Source organism: Brachyistius frenatus, unplaced genomic scaffold (assembly GCF_029030835.1).
Source record: "Brachyistius frenatus isolate BFR_SWC_R1_liver_20210118 unplaced genomic scaffold, ASM2903083v1 Contig_86, whole genome shotgun sequence".
In the NCBI taxonomy this organism is placed as follows: domain Eukaryota; kingdom Metazoa; phylum Chordata; class Actinopteri; family Embiotocidae; genus Brachyistius; species Brachyistius frenatus.
Genome location: NW_027210685.1, coordinates 29,344 through 51,853, shown reverse-complemented (window position 1 = coordinate 51,853; position 22,510 = coordinate 29,344). Strand labels below are relative to the sequence as shown.

The window sequence follows — 22,510 nt, the reverse complement described above, 5'->3', positions numbered from 1 at the left end:
TCCTACGGAAGTCACCTGCTGTTTGGGAATGGTTGACCAACTGTTGCAAGGAAAAGGCGACGCTATCAAGTAAATACTTTAACCCTATAATCTATCACATAATATTTTTTTGTTTGTTTTTGGGATGTTTGTGTGACCATTTGCATTCCTTTTTGTGTGTTTGTTTGTCACATTTTTGTTTAATCACATTTATATTGTGTAAAGAATTAATGATAAGGTGGAAATTGAAATGCATTGCTGTAATTTGCTGTCCGTTTCCACAAGTGCCCTCAAGGACCTGCAAGCATTTCTAGACCAAATAGAGTTTACGGAGACGACATCCATATCATCCAGCAATGTTGTGACCATCTTTGTCAAACCTCAAGACCCCTCTAGCGACAGTGAAATTTATGCCAATGACACTACGGTAAGAATACATTTAATCTGGTTGAAATCTAATTTAAAGTCAGTTCAGACATTTTAACATGGTGGTCGATAAATGCAGGAGATCGCAACGTTGACGAAGTCCACCACTTTTGTCCAGACTGGGTGACTTTATTTTAAATGATATAGAGACATATTTAGTTTTCAGATGATGTCCGTTGGCTTTGGTGAATCTTTGATCTTTTCTCTAGTGCTGCCTTCAGGCTTCTAGTAAAAATCTACCCAAACCTCCTCATCACTCACTAAATGGATTACCATGAAATCTAGTACAGCTGTTCATGGTTCCCAAACTTTGTATTCTTATGACTTTGGTGATGCCTTACTTTTCGTATAGCACTGTGAGGTTGGCATATCATGTTTTAATACAGTGACTCAGCAGCCATTGGATGGATCGCCATGAAATTTGGTATCGACATTCACGTTACCATCAGAATAAATTGTGTTCAATTTGCAGATCACCTGAGTTTGCCTCGAGCACCACCATCAGGTCATAATTTCAGTTTGTCCAGGAAAACCCATCTCCACCCCCTCTCCATTTAACTTTGTGTATAAAGCTAATTTCTGAATGTTTTCATAATTTGCCAATCTAAAATTATGAAGAGGGTTTGTGCTCGTCCTCAGTACTGTCCCGACGAACCACTAGCATGGCTGTAGACAGCATGCCAATCAGGAGACAGTACATAAAGGCAGGCTGGCAGCTGTCATCAAAGCTAGTAATTCAACAATTTATCTATTATTTCCAGATTGGTAAATTGTACATAGTACACATATATATATATATATATATATATATAGAGAGAGAGAGAGAGAGAGAGAGAGAGAGAGAGAGAGAGAGAGAGAGAGAGAGAGAGTAAAACAATAATCCAGACTGTAAGCATCAGGGCTTTCATCAAAGATGCATAAAAGGTTGAATGTTTTACCCCCAGCCTTGTGAAGAGCGTTAGTCAAAAGGCCTTGTTTGCAAATTAAAATTCTTTCCATGGTCTTAATGTAAAACAATAATACAGTCATGAAAGTTTTATTATAATCTTTATATTTACATGCAATGTTTCTCTTCCTGTTTTGTGCACTGTTACTGGTACAGGCATTGGCCAACGAGGTTGTCCCCAACAACAAAGTGAGCGTTCGACTGCCGAGAACGTTAGATACTGGGCTGAAAAACACGACTGTGTTCTTCATGTTGAAGTTGCCTGAAAAAAAGGTCAGAGACTTCACTTTGTCTTGTAAAATGTTGTCGAAAAGGATCTGATGAGCTATTATTTAAACGACTGTAGTATTTAAATTGAAAACCAAAATGAAAGGGCCACTCCTGTTTTTGAAATTGTATTTTTGTTTTACTTTTAAATATATTAAAAATATTACTTTTCTTTTCTTTTTACACAGGCCAGACTTTGGGCCTTATTTTGCCCATTTAAAAATAAAAAAAAAACCATCTTTATTTATTCCCCAGCAAGGATAGTTATAGAACACAGCTTGGTACGGAGGCACACACAATTTAAACAATCCGATTTTAATCTCCAGCCTTTCTCGTTCGTGAATTTCTAAGTAAGCAAAGCATGCAGGTTCTGGTTCAACTGGGACGTGCAGTTATCACTATAGTTGTGGGATAGTAGCATGCAAAGTGAAAATCAATACACATTAGAAAATATTATTGTGACAGAAGGTGGATGCACCTGTAAAGTGTAAACTACATTCTTTAAATAAAATGTAAATGGGGCAATATCAAGAAGTGTAGCAGGTACTTGAAAATAATGAGAAAATCTGTCTTGGACAAACTGTCAAACAAGTGACATGAATGCATGTTGTATTGTAGGCTGCCAATATAACCTCCACTGAATTGTATGAACGCAGACTGGTTGGCCTGATTGTGCAGGGCAAGATTATATCAGGACTGCAGGAGCGAGTCAACATCACGTTTGATCTTTCTGTGGCAGTAAATGTAACTACAACGTTATTTTATCAACTTCATCATTTACTTTAGTTTACACTTTATCATTATACTCGTGTAAACATGAAATTGTATTGTTTCACAGGATACCCAAAACCCCTTGTGTGTGTTCCTCAATTTTTCCACCAGAGGTGAGTTAACAAGCATCACATATGTCATGAATGGTAATCTATCAGACACATTCTTTTGATATGAGGTTGACCATTTGGATTCATTGTGGTTTAACCAGCAAGGTAAATTGTTGTAATTCAGATGTGACAGAATCATATGCATAACGGAGCTGTCTGATTTAATTACCAGGATATAGTCCGGACGGCTGCCGGACCGTGTGGGAAAGGGGACAGAATAACATCATCTGTTCCTGTGACCACCTCACATACTTTGGTGTACTCCTGGTAAGATTGGCCATAGATAGATAGATAGATAGATAGATAGATAGATAGATAGATAGATAGATAGATAGATAGATAGATAGATAGATAGATAGATAGATAGATAGATAGATAGATAGATAGATAGATAGATAGATAGATAGATAGAGAGATAGAGAGATAGAGAGATAGAGAGATAGAGAGATAGATAGATAGATAGATAGATAGATAGATAGATAGATAGATAGATAGATAGATAGTGTGTACTGCGATGATGCTACCACTAGATGTCACAAAGGCTTTCTAAAAAATCTAATCTGCCACAAACACACTCTAAATATGTGCAGCAGTACACTGTGTTGTACCTCACAATGTAAAAATCGATTTTCATATTTTCATTTGTTACTCAGTTAAAGCCAGTGGAGGTGCAGCTGACTTTAGAGATGCCATGTACTTTTAGGGAGTTTAATGTGTAACTATATCATAATTTTAAAAAAAACCATTTTAACATTTTGCTATCTGCCTCTGAAAAGTAGGTAAGTATGAGTACCAAGTAGCATGACATAAAAATAAATACATTGTTCCTCAGTACTTAAACAAAATGGATATACTGCAGTTACTCTCCACCAGGATTCATGTATCCACTGAATATAAGATCATTTAAATTAAAAAATATCGAACTAAATGTGACAACAGAAATACAGCAAGAAGTGCTGGAGAAAACCCCTGTTTATATTCTCCGCAGGTGTCAGCTACCCTCCCACCTGAAGACGTGAAGGTTCTGTCATACATTACTCTGGTTGGCTGCAGTCTTTCTCTTTTAACCCTGGTCATCACTGTTTTGATCTTTATTATTGATAGGTAATTGATATTTTCACAGTGTATGAGACTCCGCCCACCTTTCATCGTCTTTATTCCTTTAATCTATCCTCCCGACTCAAACAAATTCAGTAGAGTACCGTCCTCCCTCTGTCCTTACTATCACCTCGGCTTCTCAGCTCTCTTCTTTCTCCCTCGTTTGACTTTTCCTTGCCACTTCCCTCACACCTTTGTCCATTTGTTGCCTCATTTTTTTTTCTTTCCTTCTTTCCATTACTTTGAAAGACGAAGCGATCTTCCTCCCTCATCACATTTCATTAAAACTTCTGATAGCACACGGCTTCTTTATTTCCACTTTACATACCTCTGTCCTTTCCTCCTGCACTGTATGTCCTAAGAAATCTGCACAAAAGCTATTACTTACCACACATCACGTTTCATCTGTCTGACAGAAAAGTAAAAGAAGATATGTCTATGAAGGTCCACATCAACCTCGCAGCCGCCCTGATCCTCCTCAACGTCCACTTCCTCCCCACCCAGGCGGTGGCAGCACTGTCCTCCAACGCGCTTTGTTTCTACATCGCTCTCGTTGCTCACTATTCCACGCTGGCCACTTTCAGCTGGATGGCCTTGGAGGGTTTCCACATCTACCTCCTCTTAGTCAAAGTCTTCAACATCTACTTCAAGAGATACCTGCTCAAACTCAGCGTGGTTGGATGGGGTGAGTAGCAGTACACAGTCCAGTGGAGGTTGTCATTATCAGAAAACCTTTGATTGTCTGTAAGACCAAATGGTTTCAGCTAATTCAGTTTTGAAAATCACAGCTGACCTCATACTGTCTCCAACATAGGGCTGACATTACATTCCACTTTGTATGAAAAGAAAAAATTACAATAATGTATTTGTGGGCCTACACTACAGCTGAGTTATTAACATAATTACAGGAGCGTATGTCCTCAGCGTGAGTCCCTATTTTGGGCCCCCCCGGCCACCTGGAGTCATTCATGACATATATTTCCTTCAGGAAATTAGCACATATTTTTTTTCAATTTGCTGAGTCATACAGTGTCCCACAAACATGATTCACATGTTGCCAGATTCTAGACAACATCCTCTACACAGTTATAAAAAGACGTCGCTACTGACAATATTTTCTGGTGAGATACATGCAACCAAAAAACCCAATTTCAAGACAAAATAAAGATTTCCCCCTGATATGAAGCCTAATATACAAAATCTCAAAGCATTATCAAATCAGATGGTGAAAGCATGAAGTGTTAGCTCCAACAATAACCAAGATATGAGCTTAAAGGGGAAGGGAGTGAATTCTTCCTGGAAGTAGCCTGGGATTCACAGGGTTAAAGGAGCAGTGCCTTCACTATTTCCTTTGTTTCAGGTGTTCCTGCAGTCATTGTGTCTCTGGTGGTGGTCATAGACAGGAACGCATACGGCCGTGTCCCTCTGGACTCATCGAACTCCAATGACACTTTAATGTAAGGTGAAAGCAGGAACAACTTCACAAGCATCCACATTCGAGACTAAAAATGAACTCCTGCCTATTATGTTTTGCATGTGTATGAGAGTGTATTTTAATATTGAGACAGGACTGTTCCTCAAAAAGAAGCACCAGGCAGCCAACCCCATTATTTGATATTTTTCCTCCATGTAGTTGAATCTTCAGTTACCTGAATTGATATGTTTGATGTCTCAGTGCATGAGATGAAATTGGCATTTTGCTCCCTTTCTTTGTAGATGTTATATAGCCAATGACGTCATAAAAACAGTGACCACACTGGGAGTGTTCGGCATGGTGTTCCTCTTTAACATGACCATATTATGGGTGACAGTCAGACGTGTCGTGAGTCTCCGCCACAGCTCAGAGGTACAGGATTATCTGCACGTTTTACATTCTCCTCATCTTGTATTTTAAATGACAATTTGATGTCCTATAATCTTACTAAAAAGTGGTAGTTGGGCCGTTAGTCTTTACATGCGATTTATTGGCAACAAGAAAAACACAGATTATCACCATTCACCACTATTTCTTATTTTCCTCTAAAGTTTAGAAAAAGTTTTAGTGCTCACTCTACAACACTACAGTTTTAAGTCTCTAACTGGTTGTCTATAAACTGCTATGTCCTTTTATACTATGTTTGGCAGCGTTCCCTCGGTAGAGCCAAGCGAGACATTTGTACCCTGCTGGGAATCACCGTTCTGCTTGGCATCACCTGGGGCCTGGTCTTCTTCTCGTTTGGCTACCTGACCATTCCTGGCCTCTACCTCTTCAGCATACTGAACTCACTGCAAGGTCGGCACAACCTGTGTTCATGTGTTCAGCTCTGTGCTGTGGTGACGCTACTGTAAATGCAATTTACAGGGTTACGTAGGAAAATATATCTTACATGCGCTTTGGTTGATCGCTTCAGTGAGAGCAGTTGTGTTTTACTCGCACTGCCCCATGGTGAGAAAAAACCTCCAACAGAAGGAAGGAAAGCTCCTTTTAACAGGAAGAAACCTGCAACATGACCAAGCTCAGAGGTGGGCGGACGTCTGCCTTGACTGGACTCGGCACAAGTTGCTGAAAACTAACAAGATCACTCAAACTTTACTTTTTACGTTTATAGTAAAGCAAGAATGAATGGTGCACAATATTAAAATACATCCTTTTACTTGCGGCTGAAGAACAGTGACCTGACAGTTAAGATTGTTTATCAGTGTCATGTGCATCATTTGCATGATCCTCATGCATGTACAGTGTACAGTCTAAACTTTTAGTTCACCCTTCTTTCAATTTGTCTCATGCAGGTTTCTTCATCTTCCTGTGGTTTGTGTTGTCGTTGAGAAAGATGAAAAACTCAAGCCAAGACAAGCATTGAAACATAACACCAGAGGCTAAGCCTAAACCCCAGGAGCAACACGCCAAGATGTGTGTGTGTGTGTGTGTGTGTGTGTGTGTGTGTGTGTGTGTGTGTGTGTGTGTGTGTGTGTGTGTGTGTGTGTGTGTGTGTGTGTGTGTGTGTGTGTGTGTGTGTGTGTGTGTGTTTCGGGGGATTTGTACTGTAATACCGGTGTTTTTATTTTCTGCTTCAGATCATGATGCTTTCATGCAACGATGTACAGGAGAAGCAATCATTCCAACGAGTGGCACCTCATTCTGACTAATCAATATCAAACGTAAACAGCTCAGTTTTACTGCTATTTTTAAAGCCTTGTTGTTAATATACGATGCAGTACTTACGGTATAAAAACTTGTGCTGATCACTCAGAGTGGTTTATATTCTGGGGGCACTTCTGTTACACTACATTACATTACATTACATTACATTACATTATATTTAGCTGACGCTTTCATCCAAAGCGACTTACAATAAGTGCATTTCAACCATGAGGGTACAAAACCCAGAACAACAGGAATCAAGAAAATACAATTTCTTCAACAAAGCCAAACTACAAAGTAAGTGTCATTTTAAGTTCTACTAAAGTTCTACTGTTCAAGGTGAAGTCTGAAGAGGTGTGGTTTTAGTTTGTGGCAGAAGATGTACAGAGTTTCTGCTGTCCTGATGTCGGTGGGGAGCTCATTCACCATTTAGGAGCCAGGACAGCAAACAGTCGTGATTTTGTAGAGTGTTTAGCTCAGTGAGGAGCAACAAGCTGATTGGTGGAAGCAGAGCGGAGTGAACGGGCTGGGATGTAGGGTTGGACCATGTCCTGGATGTACACTGGACCTGATCTGTTCACAGCACAGTACGCAAGTACCAATGTTTGGAAACGGATGCGGGCGGCCTTTTACATTACACCACTGACATCGAGTGCAAGTTTCTGTGAGACTGTGGATTGTATATATATAGGTCATATTGTATTGAAAATTCTGATATGTAAAGGTTTGTATCCCAAGTCTTTGTAGTTATTTTCATATACATATATGTATATATACATACATACATACATACATATATATACATATATATATATTAAACTTTTGTTGTTTTTCAGAATGCCCGTTTGTGTGTCTACACATACAGAGCATCTGGAAAGTATTGACAGCGCTTCACTTTTTCCACATTGTGTTATGTCAGTCTAAAACTCCAAATAAACACACTGAGTGTTTGACTGCAGTCATTACCATATATTGACATTATAAAGAATATTTGCATAAAACAAATAACCCCGGCGGACCCAACACAAGCACCACTGTGTTTCACAGAAAACTCCCAATAATGAGATCACTGAGCTCACTGATGCTTGTTTGGTTCATCCTGTTCACTTCAGAGGAAAGAACTACTCAATTTTACTGTGAGTTGATTTTATTTTTTTTCTTTATCTTGGTGTGCAAAATGTTTGTTATCATGGTATTGTGGACTCGTTTGTCAGATTCAAAAAAATTACATTTTGTAAGGTGGTGGAATTTAATGAAAATACAGAAGTTTAATATTTTAATTTGTGTTTTAAATTGATTTGGTTAAAATCTTGAAAAAGGATGTCAGAGCTCCATGAAATATTTTCCTCTTTGCTGAAACTTAAATGAGTTATGGCAAATACTGTATGTGTGATTTTTACTTTTGAGTTTTTAATGTTTTTGAGTTTATAATTTTAGAGTGGACTGAAAATCTGGTGTTGCTGTGTGGAGAATTTACCTCAAACGTGTCTTTATTGGTTGTGAGTGGACTGCTGTGTTCATGGAAGAGCAATCTTTCTACTAGAAGAGTTTAGACTTTAAAATGTAGTCAGGTTGAAGAACAAATTATTTGATTAAGGTTAGGTCAAAACATCACGGTTTGGGTTTAAAAAGGTTTTTGTGTGGGTAAAGTTACATATGTCATGTAAGTGTAGTCTATGTAACCCAGTAGATTTCCTGTGTTAAGTTTAGGACTGTCTTTAGGTCGCTCTGGGAGTGAATGAAACACGGCAAATGTTTGCAGTTTAAAACAAGGAACTGAACTGCAATTTATTATAGTTATTAACACACAGAAAATCAAGGGAACAACATAAAAGAAAAATAACAAATTCAAGTAATAACCCAATACCGGTATTTCTCTCACAGTCAGTCAGTTTCAGTCTCTTGTCTTTCAGTCTACTACCCGGGTAGTTTATGTCTGGAGGCTCTCAGACTAACTCTGATCTCAATCTTTTGCTCGTCGGTTCGGACGGAGAATCCAAGAAGACCAAATGCAGCTTCACCCACGGTGAAGATGATCAGGGGTCACAGGGTCACTCAGCTCCAGCTCTGTGGAGGTTTCTGGGGATCGCTGTCTCCATCACAGATCCATACAAACAAAAACAATCTGCATACAGCAGAATTTAATACGACGTCAGTACTATAATTTATAAACTCTGTTGTTGGTGTAACAGTAAATGACCAGTAAAATAGTATTACACACATATATATATATATATATATATATAAAATATTCACTATGGTCAATATTAACATAGCAACATATCTCACACACACATGTCCTCATGTCTCAGTGACATCTGTCACTTATACCTAACAGACATTATTTAAACGTCCACCGTTACTAAGCAACACACTCAACAGCTGTTCTCAATCTGACCGTTTACTTCTGGCGCTAAAAACAAGAACATGACGTCATCGTTCCCGCTCGGTTCAACAGCTCCCGACGCACAAACCCTCAGCGCTTAGATAGCCAAATAAATCAAATAGATCAAATAAATAAAGATCCTCAAAAACAGTGAGCAGAAATCAACCAAATGAGATTCTTCATGTCGATCATGACCTGCTGTTGGAGACATAAAGGGTCGTCTCCAGGGAGACGGCTTTGATCTCCCGACGTGCACGAGAGCGCCCCTCTGGTGAACGTCGGTACTGTATGTGTGAGTTAACCCTTTAGTTGCTGGTAAAACTAATGTGGCTTACATTAGTAACAACATTTCCAAAGTGAAATACATGATGCTGTGTATGTGACTTTTATATTTATTTATATCACTTAAAAAACATGAACTTGAACACCAGTCTCCTGGGTGGAGGTCCTGGGTTTGTTCCGAGTCCCCACTTAGACTTCCTTCTTTGACTTTGTACCTCTTACTTGTACTTCATCACATGACCTTCATCCTTCTTCGATCCTGGTTATACATGTGTGCACGCGTGGCAAAATGTTAGCCTGACATACCATCATCTAGAGGAGTAATGAATATACTGTATACCAGGCACTTCATGTTAAAAGAACATGGTGTCATATACTATATGTTGCTTCTTTTTTTTTTAAAGTGACTTTACAAAAGTATTTCCTTTGGAATAAAAAATAAATGCATACAGTTGAGATGAACACTGAATGAGTTTATTTATTTTTGCTTTTTAATTCAATCTATTCAGAGGAAGAGAAAATGGTTCCCTTACTGCTGTTACTGCTGCTGCATGAATCCCCGGCTGTCGAAGGTATGAATATCAGTTTTGCTTGTTCAGGATTTCAGGAAAGAAAAATACCAAAATATTACGGTTTGGTAACTTGTGGTACATAATCCAAGAACAAATATTGAGAGCCAAATGATTGTACTTTTAGGGGTCTGAAATTCAAGTGTGGTTCATTGTAACATGTACCCTCCCAGTACCAATTACTTTTGCTATCCCAGCCAACAATTAGATGTAAACCTGTTGTTCTCTGAATAATGTTTTACCTTCAGATCTTACCTTGGAGCTCCTATTTTTCCTTACAAATATGACACCCAATTAAAAAGGGTGAAAATAAAAAAATAAAAATTCATGTCACGGTGAGTAAAAATGAGTACGTTACAGTGAGTTGGATCTGTTTCTCATCATCTATTTCTGTGTTCAGTTTGTGTCAACATTTCAGATTTCCATGTTACTGTGACTGGGATCAGTTCGTACGCTGTTGAGGACCACCACTTTGTTGTGAGCTGCAATATTGATGGACACGTCTGCGTCCCTCTTTGCAAACCCATAAGCCAGGAATGGTTCAATAAATTACATGACTGCATAGATGCTGAAGTGACAGAATGTACCAACAACGTTGTGTTTAGCGCAAAAGAACGTAAGTACACTGTCTCTTAATTAGACCGCTGTCCCTGCACACTCTTTAAAAGCTGGACAACCATGCGCCCTTCCGTATGTCGCACAAATTATGTCTGATGGGAGACCTTTACAGAAAAATCACGTTAGTTTCTCATGTTTTCCCCATGATACTGATTACATGTAGGACATGTATGTTACAACATATGTAACAACGTGTTACAACATATATTGTGTCACAAAAACTGATAACTTCCACCAGCAAATTTGCAACAGGTGCAGTAATGTGAGCACTGACAAACACAAAGGTGCAGCAATACTGATCAATTAAAGGAATACATGCATAACCTGTAAAAAAAAAAAAAAAAAAATGTATATACACCACACCGTCAGAGGAAAAAGGGGGAACAAAGGCAAAGAGGATAAAGTAATTGGTAAACATGCCAATAAATAAATGTTCACTTGATTTGTTGGGGGGCATTTTGATCCTTTTTAAAGACAGTTTTGATAATAGATGTGCATTGCATGTTTAAAAAATTAAAACTTGATTTTGTTATGTTTGTTTTCATTTCTTTGTCCCGGTTTGATGGTTTTGTAATCCCATGATGGCAATGCACATGGGTTCCACATAGGTACATGTGAGTTTCATATGGGAATATGCATGAGTTTCTCACGTAATGTCATTGGTTTCTCATATATATCAACGGGTTTCACACAGGTAAAGGTTGTGGTTTTACATCACAATATACAAGAGTGTCACATGTAATACCATACAGTATATGGTATTAGAAAAAACCCAATAGGTTTTACATATAATTTCATGGATTTCACATGAGTGGGGAGGTAAGGGGAGTTCAACAGCTGAATCATAGCCATGCGTCGTTAAACATATATGCCTTCATCTGATTCCTGTCTCAATTCTAAGATTTTAGATGCTCCAGAATCCTGTGCAACGAGATGGAAATCTTGGAGCTGATGGAACCTTTGAAATGTGACATCTGTGGCCAGGAGGACATGGCGCTGCTCTTCTACATCAGGGATACGTGTGTACAGCTCTTCCGCAGTAATCATGCAGTCAGGAGATGTTTCATAGAGTAAGTGTGCTCCTCTTTCTGCTGCTGATTAGACAAACATATTTCATTCAGATTAGTTTTTTTCTGGGGTAGTTGGTTTTTAGCCATGTAAGCAGCATGTTTCTGGGGACGGCCGTGTCTGTGTGTCTATAGGATGGCTTGGCACATTTTTCTCTACATTGCCTGAGGATGAATCCTCATGAGTTTTGGTGATCCCCTACATAAGGCCAACATTTGTGGTCCAGTATTATCATCTGCCCCCGCTGTATTTTGTTTTAAGCGAATACTAGCATGCTACCACACTGAGCAAAAAGACAAATACGGTAAACATTAAGGGAGATGCTTGCAAATGTCTAAGTCTCTTAAAACAATTGTCAGACGCCCACATAAATATTGAAAGAACAATTTTTCTTGCTGTGATAATTATCCCTGTTTATACTGACTATTTTTGCCACTTTCAATAGAAGGGCGGGTCTTTCGACTGTTTAATCATGTTCAAAACCAGATGTGTTTATAATCTTTCTGATACACTTTAAGGCAGATTGAAAAGAAAGCCATTGGTTTTACCTGCTTCAAAATCTCATGCCACTTACCTGTCTGCGCGAGTGGTTCTTACATGTTACGTAATGTCCATTTCCTTTGCAGAGTAGAGAGACATCTTATCCATAACATTATGGAGAAGACTCAGTTTGAGGCAGGAAACATCACCAACTACAGCCTGCAAATGTTGTCTCTAGCTGTGGTCAACGTCTCTGAGGCGGCCCTCAGCTCTGCAGGAGATAGCGACTCCATCCAACTAGAAGCTCCACAGGTACACAAGCTTTGATGAAGATGTTGTTGAGGAATTCAGAAGGAACGATGCTTTATTATATCTGGCTAATGAAGCGATATTACACGAGAGGGTGTGATGCTTACGGACCTCGATGCAAGCGCCTTGATCCTTACTGCATCACTGTCGTGCCAATAATGCACACCCTCCAGTGTAATATTGCGATTATACAACAAGTTACCATCTAAATAAAATATGTGATCAAAATGTATTCACATTGAGACAATTCTCTCTTGAAATATAAAACCTTTTGTTCGTGGGATCTCCGTTACCATGGCAACACATGGGGTATGACTAACAACTAGAAAACAATCAGTCACATCAGTAGACTCTTCTGTAATGTTTACTACTCCAGGAAGTAATACGACCCTTCGCAACGACCTAGCAACTGAAACTATTTCTAGTCTGTTTTATTGCTTTCTGGTGATGGTTTCTTAAACTGAATAAATACAGCACATAGAAACATCGGCTGAAAAATGTTATCGTTGCAGTCATGTATTTTGAATACATTTTTAGCACAGCGTGATGTGTTAAAACCAAACCGGTCAAATTTACCGCCGCTCTCATTTTAAGTGCTCGACTACCCGTGGTGTTACGGTACGGGTGCTCGGAGCGACAAATAAGGACCAAAAGAGACCTAATAGACCTATAACAAGTAAAAATAGCACCATACTGCATATTATAGGAAATTCAATTTCAATTATATATTCCCATTGAGAAGCTGGAGTGACATTTACTGGTGATGATGTCATGATGATTCGAGCACGGTCCAAATGTTCAGTTGACCAATCAGATCTCTGGGTCGGAACTACTTGTTGTATAATGTGACGTTAAGATCAGTGAGAACCTTGTTGACCAAGGTTCAGATTAACATTGGTGATTTCTGTGTTTTGAGTTCAAGCCACAAAGGGTACTGACATCAACATCATTCTTTTATATCCGCTATCAGCTGTTGCCAGAGAACAAGTCATTTGTCCCTCAGACTTGGCTGCCTGTGAACGCCCTGCGAGACATCAAAAATGAGGAAAGGGTTGTTGGATTGGTCAGCTACATGGAGCACAGCCAGTTCCAAGTATGTTCCATAGCCTTCTTTTTTTATCGTCCATCTAATCCAAAGTCGTGACTCCCTCATGTTTAAATCACATACATTTCAAATATAGTCCGGGTCGCTCATTTAAAAAAAAAAAAAAAGGGCATATATATATATATACTCTGCAAATGCACAAGCAATAGCAGCCTGTATTTCCATCCATCCCTGTCCCGTAACTGTCCTCTTATTAGTTTGGCCAGAAGGAAATTTCATCAATGGTTCTCAGGATCGAGCTGCTCGGCGAACGACGCCTCAATGATCTGAATCCGCCAATCACGATGATTTTCAGAGTTTCTGAACACACAGATATGGATGTAAGTTTGTCTGTGAAAGCATGTTTCAGCGTTTAACATCAATCTGTTTCATAATCAACTGCGTGTGTCTGATGTCTGAGAAAGCCCTGTGTTGGACTGACCTTCAGGCTATAAACAAGACTGACCTGTTTTCCTAATGAGGATATATTGTCCCTTCTCAATGTAATCTCACTGCTCTGTTCAAATTATTTAACAAATTGTCATAATCTTTGTTGACAAAGAGGAACGATTTGATTTCGCCGGAGTTGACCCCCACTTTTATTCTGGTGGAGAAACTTTTGTTTTGACTGTGCAGCATGGACCATTGGTAACTTAAATGTAGCTCTGCATGTTTCTATTTCCACAGAATGACTCACAGTTACTGTGTCACTACTTTGACGAAGACGGTAGGTGAATATCTGTTTTTGCTTCCAGCAAGTTCACCAGTAAAGCACTGAAGTTGTTTTCTAGATGTCAATTATTAGCTCAGTTATTAGTGTAATGATAACGTGAAGAACTTATTAGGTTGTAAATATTTGATCATCTCTGCAAAATTAGAAAGCTGGGAAATTAATTTCAAAAATATGAATAACTTTGTGATATGTAATTCTTACATTTAAGCATATTCAAAGATGTATGTAATAAAAGCATATTTCATAATATGTTCAACACTTAATTATCTTTAATATTTATTTTAAAACCAAAAGACTTTCAAACTGCACACGTGAAGTGTATGTGTGTAACAACTGAACATCACGTGTTGTAGAAATGTCTGCCGTATAAGATGTGCAGTATAAGCAGCCTGCACAAGAACATATTTTTGTTTTGCGGCAATGACGAGCAGTTATAAGGAAAGGAGGCCTTTTTTCATGTGTCACTGTTGCACTAGTTGTGAAACAAAAGAAAAGAATGCATGTTTAGAAGTGGATTTTTCTATACAAACAAAATATCAGAGTTTGCATAATTACTCCGTGTTGTTCACATTTCCAGATTGGGGCTGGAAAACAGACGGATGTGAGACAGTCAACAGAAACGACGGTGGCCAAGAACACATTATTTGCCACTGCACCCACACAACTCCCTTTGCTGTACTACTGGTAATGAGACACCTGACTAACTTGTTGCTAATGACATATTTTCTTTTCAAAATATTTCTAATAATAAAGCAATTTCCCAATCAAATATTTATACAGAGACATTCATACGGGAAATGAAAAATAAAACAGCTAACAGTTGTTTTTGAATGATCTTTATTCACTTTTATAAACGTGTTATGAGAAAAATCTTGTTGCCGATTTCTAAATAACTAAATCAGTAACTGGCACTCAGTTGACCACTGTTCCATATGCTTTGCAGGTCAGAGGACCAATTGCAAACATCCACTGGAAAATACTGTCGTACATCAGTTACATAGGCTGCGGACTGTCAGCTTTCTTCACTGCTTTGTCCCTTGTGATATATGTATTCAGACGGTAGGTAGACAACTCTTCGAAGGAAAAACATTGACATCATATGTGGTTGGAAGTGCACTCATCAGGATTTGACTGAATCAGTCTAATGACAGTTTGTACACTTTTTGATAGCAGTCAATTAAAACTAAGAAACCTCCTACACCTCTGCACACACCTGTCAGATCAGATAATGGAATAACTGTAGATCAATACAAGTTTAAGTTATTAGTGTAGTGTTGAAGTGTATTAATTGGGTCATAATGCTGCATTTGCATATTATGTCTTATCTTGCCTGTGAACTTGTCATATGCTCCTGTGTTTTTGTTTTTCTCTTTCTCAGTAACCAGAAAATGGACTACTCCATCTTCATTCATGTCTGTCTGAGCGGAGCCTTGTTTCTGCTCAATGCCACCTTCCTGCTGACCGAGTGGGGGGCCAGGGTGAAACCCGACTGGGTGTGTGTGTTTGTTGCAGTGTTCATGCATTACTCCCTGCTCTGCTGTTTCACCTGGATGGCCATCGAGGCACTTCACCTCTATCTGCTGCTTATTAAGGTGTTTAACACCTACTACAAACACTACCTGCTCAAACTGTCTCTTGCTGGATGGGGTGAGTACTTCAAGATCAACTAACCTATGTACTACGTGCTGATGTGGCGTATCAATGTGACACTGGAATTTAAGATAGAAAATACCATGTTGCAGTTCTTAAGAAAGATGAGAAAAGAGGATTTTTTTTTTTTTTCCGAAAGCAAAAACCCACTCTGCCAGCGACCCAGTATCACTGCAAAGCTTGAAATAGACGCCCTCGTCCACAACAGCAAAACGTGAAACATCCATGAAACTTACACGCACGTACATTTCATGTGACGCTGGATCAATGTGACCAAGGTCCCGCAACAGAGGCAACCTAGGACATTATCTGGCAGTATTAGCAGGCAGGAGGCTTGCTGGCATTCGTCACAGACTGCCATGTGGGACGAAGAGGTTTGAATCCAGGAGGTTATAACATTTCTGTTGAGTTGTTTTTTGTTTCCTAACCCCAACCAAATGTTTTAGCTATAAGTTTCATCTTCCTGTAAATCACATGGCTCTACGCATGCTGTAGGTTTCATTTTTTTCCACTTCAGGAAAGCCTGTAACTTTCACGCCTAGACAGCCCAAAGCGTGTCTATTTCACATTTGCCGTGACACTGGGTTGGAGCCAGCGTTCCACAAAAAGCTACTAATCCAGAGGATAGCAAGACAATGACTGGGATCTCAGTGTATGTGAATAATAAAGGTGTCCACCTCTTCTGTGAGGCTGCTCTATAGTGTATGACTGTCTAAAACTGGTGCCCTTCATTGTTGTGAATGATACAAACACCTGAGGACTGAGTGTTTCCTACCATCAATCTTCACTGTCGCATTTTTTAGAAATATCTTAATATGATACCAAGTTGTATTTGCTTGATCAGGCACCTTTCATAACATCTGCCACATACTTGATGTTTAAACTGTGTGTGTCATTGTGTGATTTTTAGGGATTCCTGGTGTAATCGTTGGAGTCTCTTTGGGAGTGAAGGACTTCAAACAGTTTTACGGAGTATCGGAGATGACCATGGCTGATACTAACCAAACTAACGCCATGTAATCAAATTTACAAACATAATCCGTCTCAGCAAAGTGATTCGAAAGCCATTTTTTCATCAGTATCTGATCATCCACACAGTATAATGTCTTTTGTATGTGATCAATGAGTGTTATTGTATTTTTTTTTGCAGGAATTTTAGCCATTTTCATACAGCTGTAGTACAACATTTTTCATTTTACTTAAATTACTTTTGAATACATTTGCATTTCCCCTCACATTGTGTCAGATGAGATTTGCCCATTTCCAACATAGGAACCAGGCTGTGAATTAAATTCTGGAAAGTTATAATCATAAAAATCTCCCTCCTCTGCAGCTAGTTCTTTTAGAAGCTTCAAGAAGGTTTGGGGGATTTGCAGTGCTGGATGCCAGTGTTTTACTTATTGTTATACTTCAAGCACTTAAAAAAAAAAAAAAAAAACAGTAATGCATTGTGGTTTGCACTCAACAATAATCAGGATTGAGGAGGCCCAAAGTTTTTGCAGCTGAGAGACTGACAATACAGATTATTGCTGCTAAATCTTCTCGCTCCGCGCCCTGCGGTGGAAAGGCAAGTCAAAATGCACTAGACGAACTTTGACCCCAAAGTCTTAAACACTGGTTCTTGGGAAAGTTCTTTGATGTTTGATGGCAAACAGAACCCAACACAGGATTGTCAGACTCCGCCACAAATAAACAAAAATATTATCTAAAAAGGTAATTATGAGGTCTAAATTCATTGAATGGCTACTGTAGGAAAAATGGCAACCATAAAGTAACAAACTCTCTTTGATTTCATAAAAATCTCAAGGTTGGTTTTAATTTAAGCCTTTAAGATTATGTTTCTGTTCTTTGTGCATACGGAATTGTAGATGTCTTGTATACACAGAGATTATGTCTCTTTGCATAGTTATGAAACGTTATTGTGACAGCCCTCTTCCTGTGTCGCAGCTGCTGGATCACAGACGATTCCTTCTTCTACTCTTTGAACCTGATGTATTTCGCCCTCATATTCATCTTCAACTCTGGCATACTGATGGCAGTGGCCTCAAGCATCTGTAAGATGAAGCAAGTGTCCAACAGAAACTTAAAGCTTGGACCAGAGACTGAGGGACGGTCGTGGGGAGACTCAGAAAGGTTCAGTGCATCCTGCAGACAAGGTCTGACTTTGATGGGTCTCACCTGTCTGATGGGGACCAGCTGGGGTCTGGCCTTCCTGGGCTCTGGATACGTCAACTACCCCATCCTCTACCTTTTCTGCATCCTCAACTCCACACAAGGTCTGCTGTATGATTTCAGTCTTTTGATTAATTTAAGGCTAGTTTGTTTTTTTGTTTCTGAGGGTCTTTAACCAGTTTGTTTGCCATCTGACTGCATTTAGAAGTCGATGGATCTGTTCAGCTCACATCTCTGCCTGTCATGTGTGTCTCTTTGATTAGGTCTCTTTATCTTCCTGTGGATCTGTCTGTCAGTCAACAAGCAGAGGAAGAGGGATTTGGAGGACAGGATGAGTTCAACTCCAGTGAGGACTTCAGGTGTCAATTCTACTAGTAGACCTCCTTGACTTTTGTTATTCTGGGCTGATTTGTCCCATAATAACCCTTTTCTACATAATAACAACAACATTAACGCCCACATCCAAACCTCCCATCACGTTATGTTGAACATTTCCTTGACTGTACACTTTAAACGCAACTTTTAAAAACATTTTTCTGTGTTATGTCTGAATTCTTAATTTTTTGGTTTCATTTATCTAAAAAAATGTAGAACATTGTACTGCACAACAAAGTTTTAATCAAGGAACTGAAGTACATATGATAATTGATCAGCAGCTGCCAAACATATACAGCGATTTAATATAGACAAAAACATAAACACGCTTCAATAATCAGTTTAACAACAAGAGAACTGATTATTAATGGGGGAAGACTTGGCATAGACTCAGTCTGGTGCAGAAATGCTTGTAACTCTGAGGCTGGTCTACGACACTGCACCAATATTTATAGTAGAACCCCCTTCTGGCTCATTGGTGTAGTTTATCCGCTGCTGTTTGTCCTCTGCGTTTGGAGCTCAGGAGGAAGGTTGATGTCGAGATGAAGCAGCAAGAACAAAAATAGCGACAAGAAGATAATGATGCAAAGAAAAAACAAACACTGTTTGTGTTTCATAGCAGTGTCAAATATCGTCACCCTACTGTGACGAGGATGTGCAAAAAAAAAAAAAAAAAAAAATCATCATTACATTCTTCTATGCAATACTCGCTCACATTACAAGCACTAGAACTTTTGGTTTATTATACATGATTTTAAATAGTGGTATTCGGATAAAGTCACTTCAGAAAGTGTTCAGACAGCTACACCTTTTGCATCCTTTATTGAATTGAACATGTAATTATTTTTAAGTTTATAAAACTGGAATCAGTCTACACTCAATAAGTCAATAACCCATAATGACCAGCAACAAAACAAGACATGAAGTCTAAGGACCTCTTCACCATTTCTAAAACCTTGACTGTTTTCAGTAAAACAGCAGCTTCTAAAATTGTGAAAAGGAAACAGTTTAAAACCACTATGACCAGGAAATGCCAGAATAAAGCGGAATCAAAACTGATGTATGACCAAGATGTGAGCTTTATTACTTTATAAAAAATAAAAAATATCTCCAGTTAACTGAATAATCCAACTAAAACACAGGGGAAGATAAAGGGGTTGAAACAACTATGTTTAATGAACAACCAAAGATATAAAGAATGTGAGTCGAAACTGCACTGGCAGGCAGACTGGTGGAAAGTAAGGTATACAACAAATAAACACCACTGCAAAACAAACTAGTTCACAGCACTACAATATGCTGAAACTTAAAAGAACTCAAACAAAACATGCATGAAGACCGCCACCATTTTGTTCTCCCTGGCAGAAATGAAACCACAAACGGCCCAAACAATTTTGTATTTAAAACCAACTAAAACCTAACAAATGGTGGAAATAAAGAACAGTGGCTGGCTTCTCAGAAGTGTCTGGTAAAAGAACTAAGGAAACAAACAAACAAATTAATATACAAAAGAAACTTTAGAACCACATTTTACAAACAAAAGCAAATACCTTCCAGGCCTGAAACAAAGCCCTTCCCCTCAGTTGGGAGCATGCAGGTGCCAAAGACTATTTATTAAAAAAAAAAAAAGGCCAAGTTAATATGTTAAAAAGACAATTGATTAATACATCTTTTATTTTGTCTAAAAAGCTGAAAGGCACAGTGCATCTAGTAAAACCATGTCTTTCAACAAACAATTTAAAACAAAGGGAGCCTATCAAAATCACCATAAAGGTGGGCCTCAGCTTGAGCTCAGATGTGCAGGAAAGAGGCCCATGTGAGCTTCCTGTCTCCCTTTACAGCCTCTCCTCCCTTCCTCCCTCCCTAGGTCCTAGTGCTCGACTGGTATCTGCCCGGATGACCCTTCCTACATCTGTCCTTCCGTCAAACTGAGCGAGTATGTCGGGGAGTTGACCAAGAACCCAGTAGTCACTCTAAGAGGCCTCAGAAGTCCTAAAGAGGTCGAAGAACCTACGAGATGACAGTCGTCTCAGCAGTACTTTATCAATCAGGCCTTTATGGTAGAGCTAGATGGAAGCCATTCTAAATATTATAGCTGCAAGCAACAATAATCAAGGTCCAAACAAACTGCTAGCAGTAAAGGACAAGAAGCACACGGCAGTGTTACCTCACAGCCAGAAGGTTATGGGATAGAGACCTGCCAGAGGCTTATCTTGGTAAAGTTTGTTCAAATATTTGGGAAAATAGAAAATGTTGTGCATTCAGTGCAGATTACAAGATGTAGAATAACACTAAGGGCTCACCATTTGACCAAACTGAACCCCTCAATTATATTTCATATCCATAGAACTTCTCTGTCAGTTCTGGTAACGTTTGAATAAAGTTTTGTGGAGTTATACATGTTTAGTGACTTTGCATATTTTTAATAAATAGAGTAACGGACTTCTGAATTGACCTTTTCACCGTATAGGTTTTACTGCAAAATCACTTTTAGTGGAGAAAAATGCTAAAAAGCGGGAATATAGCCGCAAGTCGTAATAATCAGGGTCCAAGCAAATTCCAAGTAGTAGAAGACAAGAAGCACATGAAAGTAAATCACAGGCACACGGTGCAAGAAAGTTCCACTTAATATTCTGCATGTTTGTTTAAAGCAGGACATGAACCTCTGACATTTTGTACCACGGGCAAAGTCTTCAAACCTGTCTCCTAAAGTATTCACCCTGTCTCCTAAAGTATTCACCCTGTCTCCTAAAGTCTTCAACATGTATCCTAAAGTATTCACCATGTCTCCTAAAGTCTTCAACGTGTCTCCTAAAGTCTTCAAACCTGTCTCCTGAAGTCTTCAACCCTGTCTCCAGAAACCAGATTGTGACAAGCATCTTTGCCATCATCGGGGTTCTGTCAGCACGAACAGACAACACTCAGCCAAAGTGCCGCTCAACGTGTTTATTCCAATACAAAAGCTCCACATCAATGTCCGTGTTCTCTTCTGCCGAGCATCCGATCACACGTTCAGTCTGCAGCCAAAGTACAGATTTAATCTGTCTGTTACTTGAACCCTGGGATGCCTCGAAGTATGCGCGAACCTGTGCTGTAGGTAATTGCCAATTTGTGAGGCTAGTAACTACAATGAATGTCTACTTCTGCAGTAGAGGTCATTCTTGGTCATGATACAGTTTCATCACAGCATTTGATTGGTTTTCTAACTCCATTTGTAGAAAACAAAGGGTTGTGTTTTGGTGTGTTTTAACAAGTCTGAATATACAGGAATATTGTTTTCAACATAGTGTATATAATATCGGTGAACCAGATTACAACAACAATCAGATTCAATTATGTGTGTGTCTGTTTAAAGTTTGTGGATCTGTCTGTCAGCCAAGAAGCAGCGATAAATATAGAACACAGAAAGTCTTCAACTGCCTTGTAGATCTGATTGGATTCTCTTTCCTGACATTAGTCCAGATCATGAACCCTTGACACCATAACTGATGGTAATCTCCCTTTATGTAACCACAGCACCAATGACTCATACATGTCATGCATGACTTTTTTGTTGTTGATTTTATTCACTTTATTAATCCCCGAGGGGAAATTTCTTCTTGACTTGTTGAGAATGTCCTTAAATTAATGGAAACATAGTTCTCTGTAAGTTGGAACATGTCCTTATTTCATCATCATCGACAGTTGTTCCTGTTAAAATAAATGTTTTCTTTTTCTTGCCCCCTTTTATAGAATCATCAATAAATTATTCCGATTATATACTGAAGAGCATTTATATGTTCTCATGGGCTCTGCCAACTTAAAAAAAAAAAACCATGTTATTCGGTTTCACTTCTCCTCGAGGATGAGTGTCTGTACCAATGTGACTTGAGTAGTTCTTTTCTCTTGCGTATGTAGATTATCAGTAACATTTAGAAACTTCCCATTTCTTCTTCCTGATGTTGGAGGCTTAGTGACACAGCTAAACTGTTTTACATGATATACAGAATTCACGTCAGGCTCCCTTACAGACTTACTACTAAACTCTAAATCCTCAGTGTGACATTTTACTATCTCTAGGTAATTT

The 22,510-nt window shown here is 38.9% G+C and overlaps 1 protein-coding gene across 1 annotated transcript; it reads left to right on the top strand.

Annotated features, from left to right (window-relative positions):
- Nucleotides 1–10,455: 10,455 nt before the first annotated feature.
- Nucleotides 10,456–18,583, top strand: LOC138627482 (adhesion G-protein coupled receptor G2). The gene is made up of 12 exons (XM_069709833.1): nucleotides 10,456–10,571; nucleotides 11,475–11,643; nucleotides 12,268–12,433; nucleotides 13,401–13,523; nucleotides 13,733–13,855; nucleotides 14,202–14,241; nucleotides 14,825–14,931; nucleotides 15,191–15,306; nucleotides 15,626–15,894; nucleotides 16,808–16,913; nucleotides 17,845–18,173; nucleotides 18,333–18,583. The coding sequence occupies exons 2-12, from the start codon at nucleotides 11,507–11,509 to the stop codon at nucleotides 18,455–18,457; spliced, it is 1,641 nt and encodes a 546-aa protein (XP_069565934.1). The 5' UTR covers nucleotides 10,456–10,571; nucleotides 11,475–11,506; the 3' UTR covers nucleotides 18,458–18,583.
- Nucleotides 18,584–22,510: the final 3,927 nt, after the last annotated feature.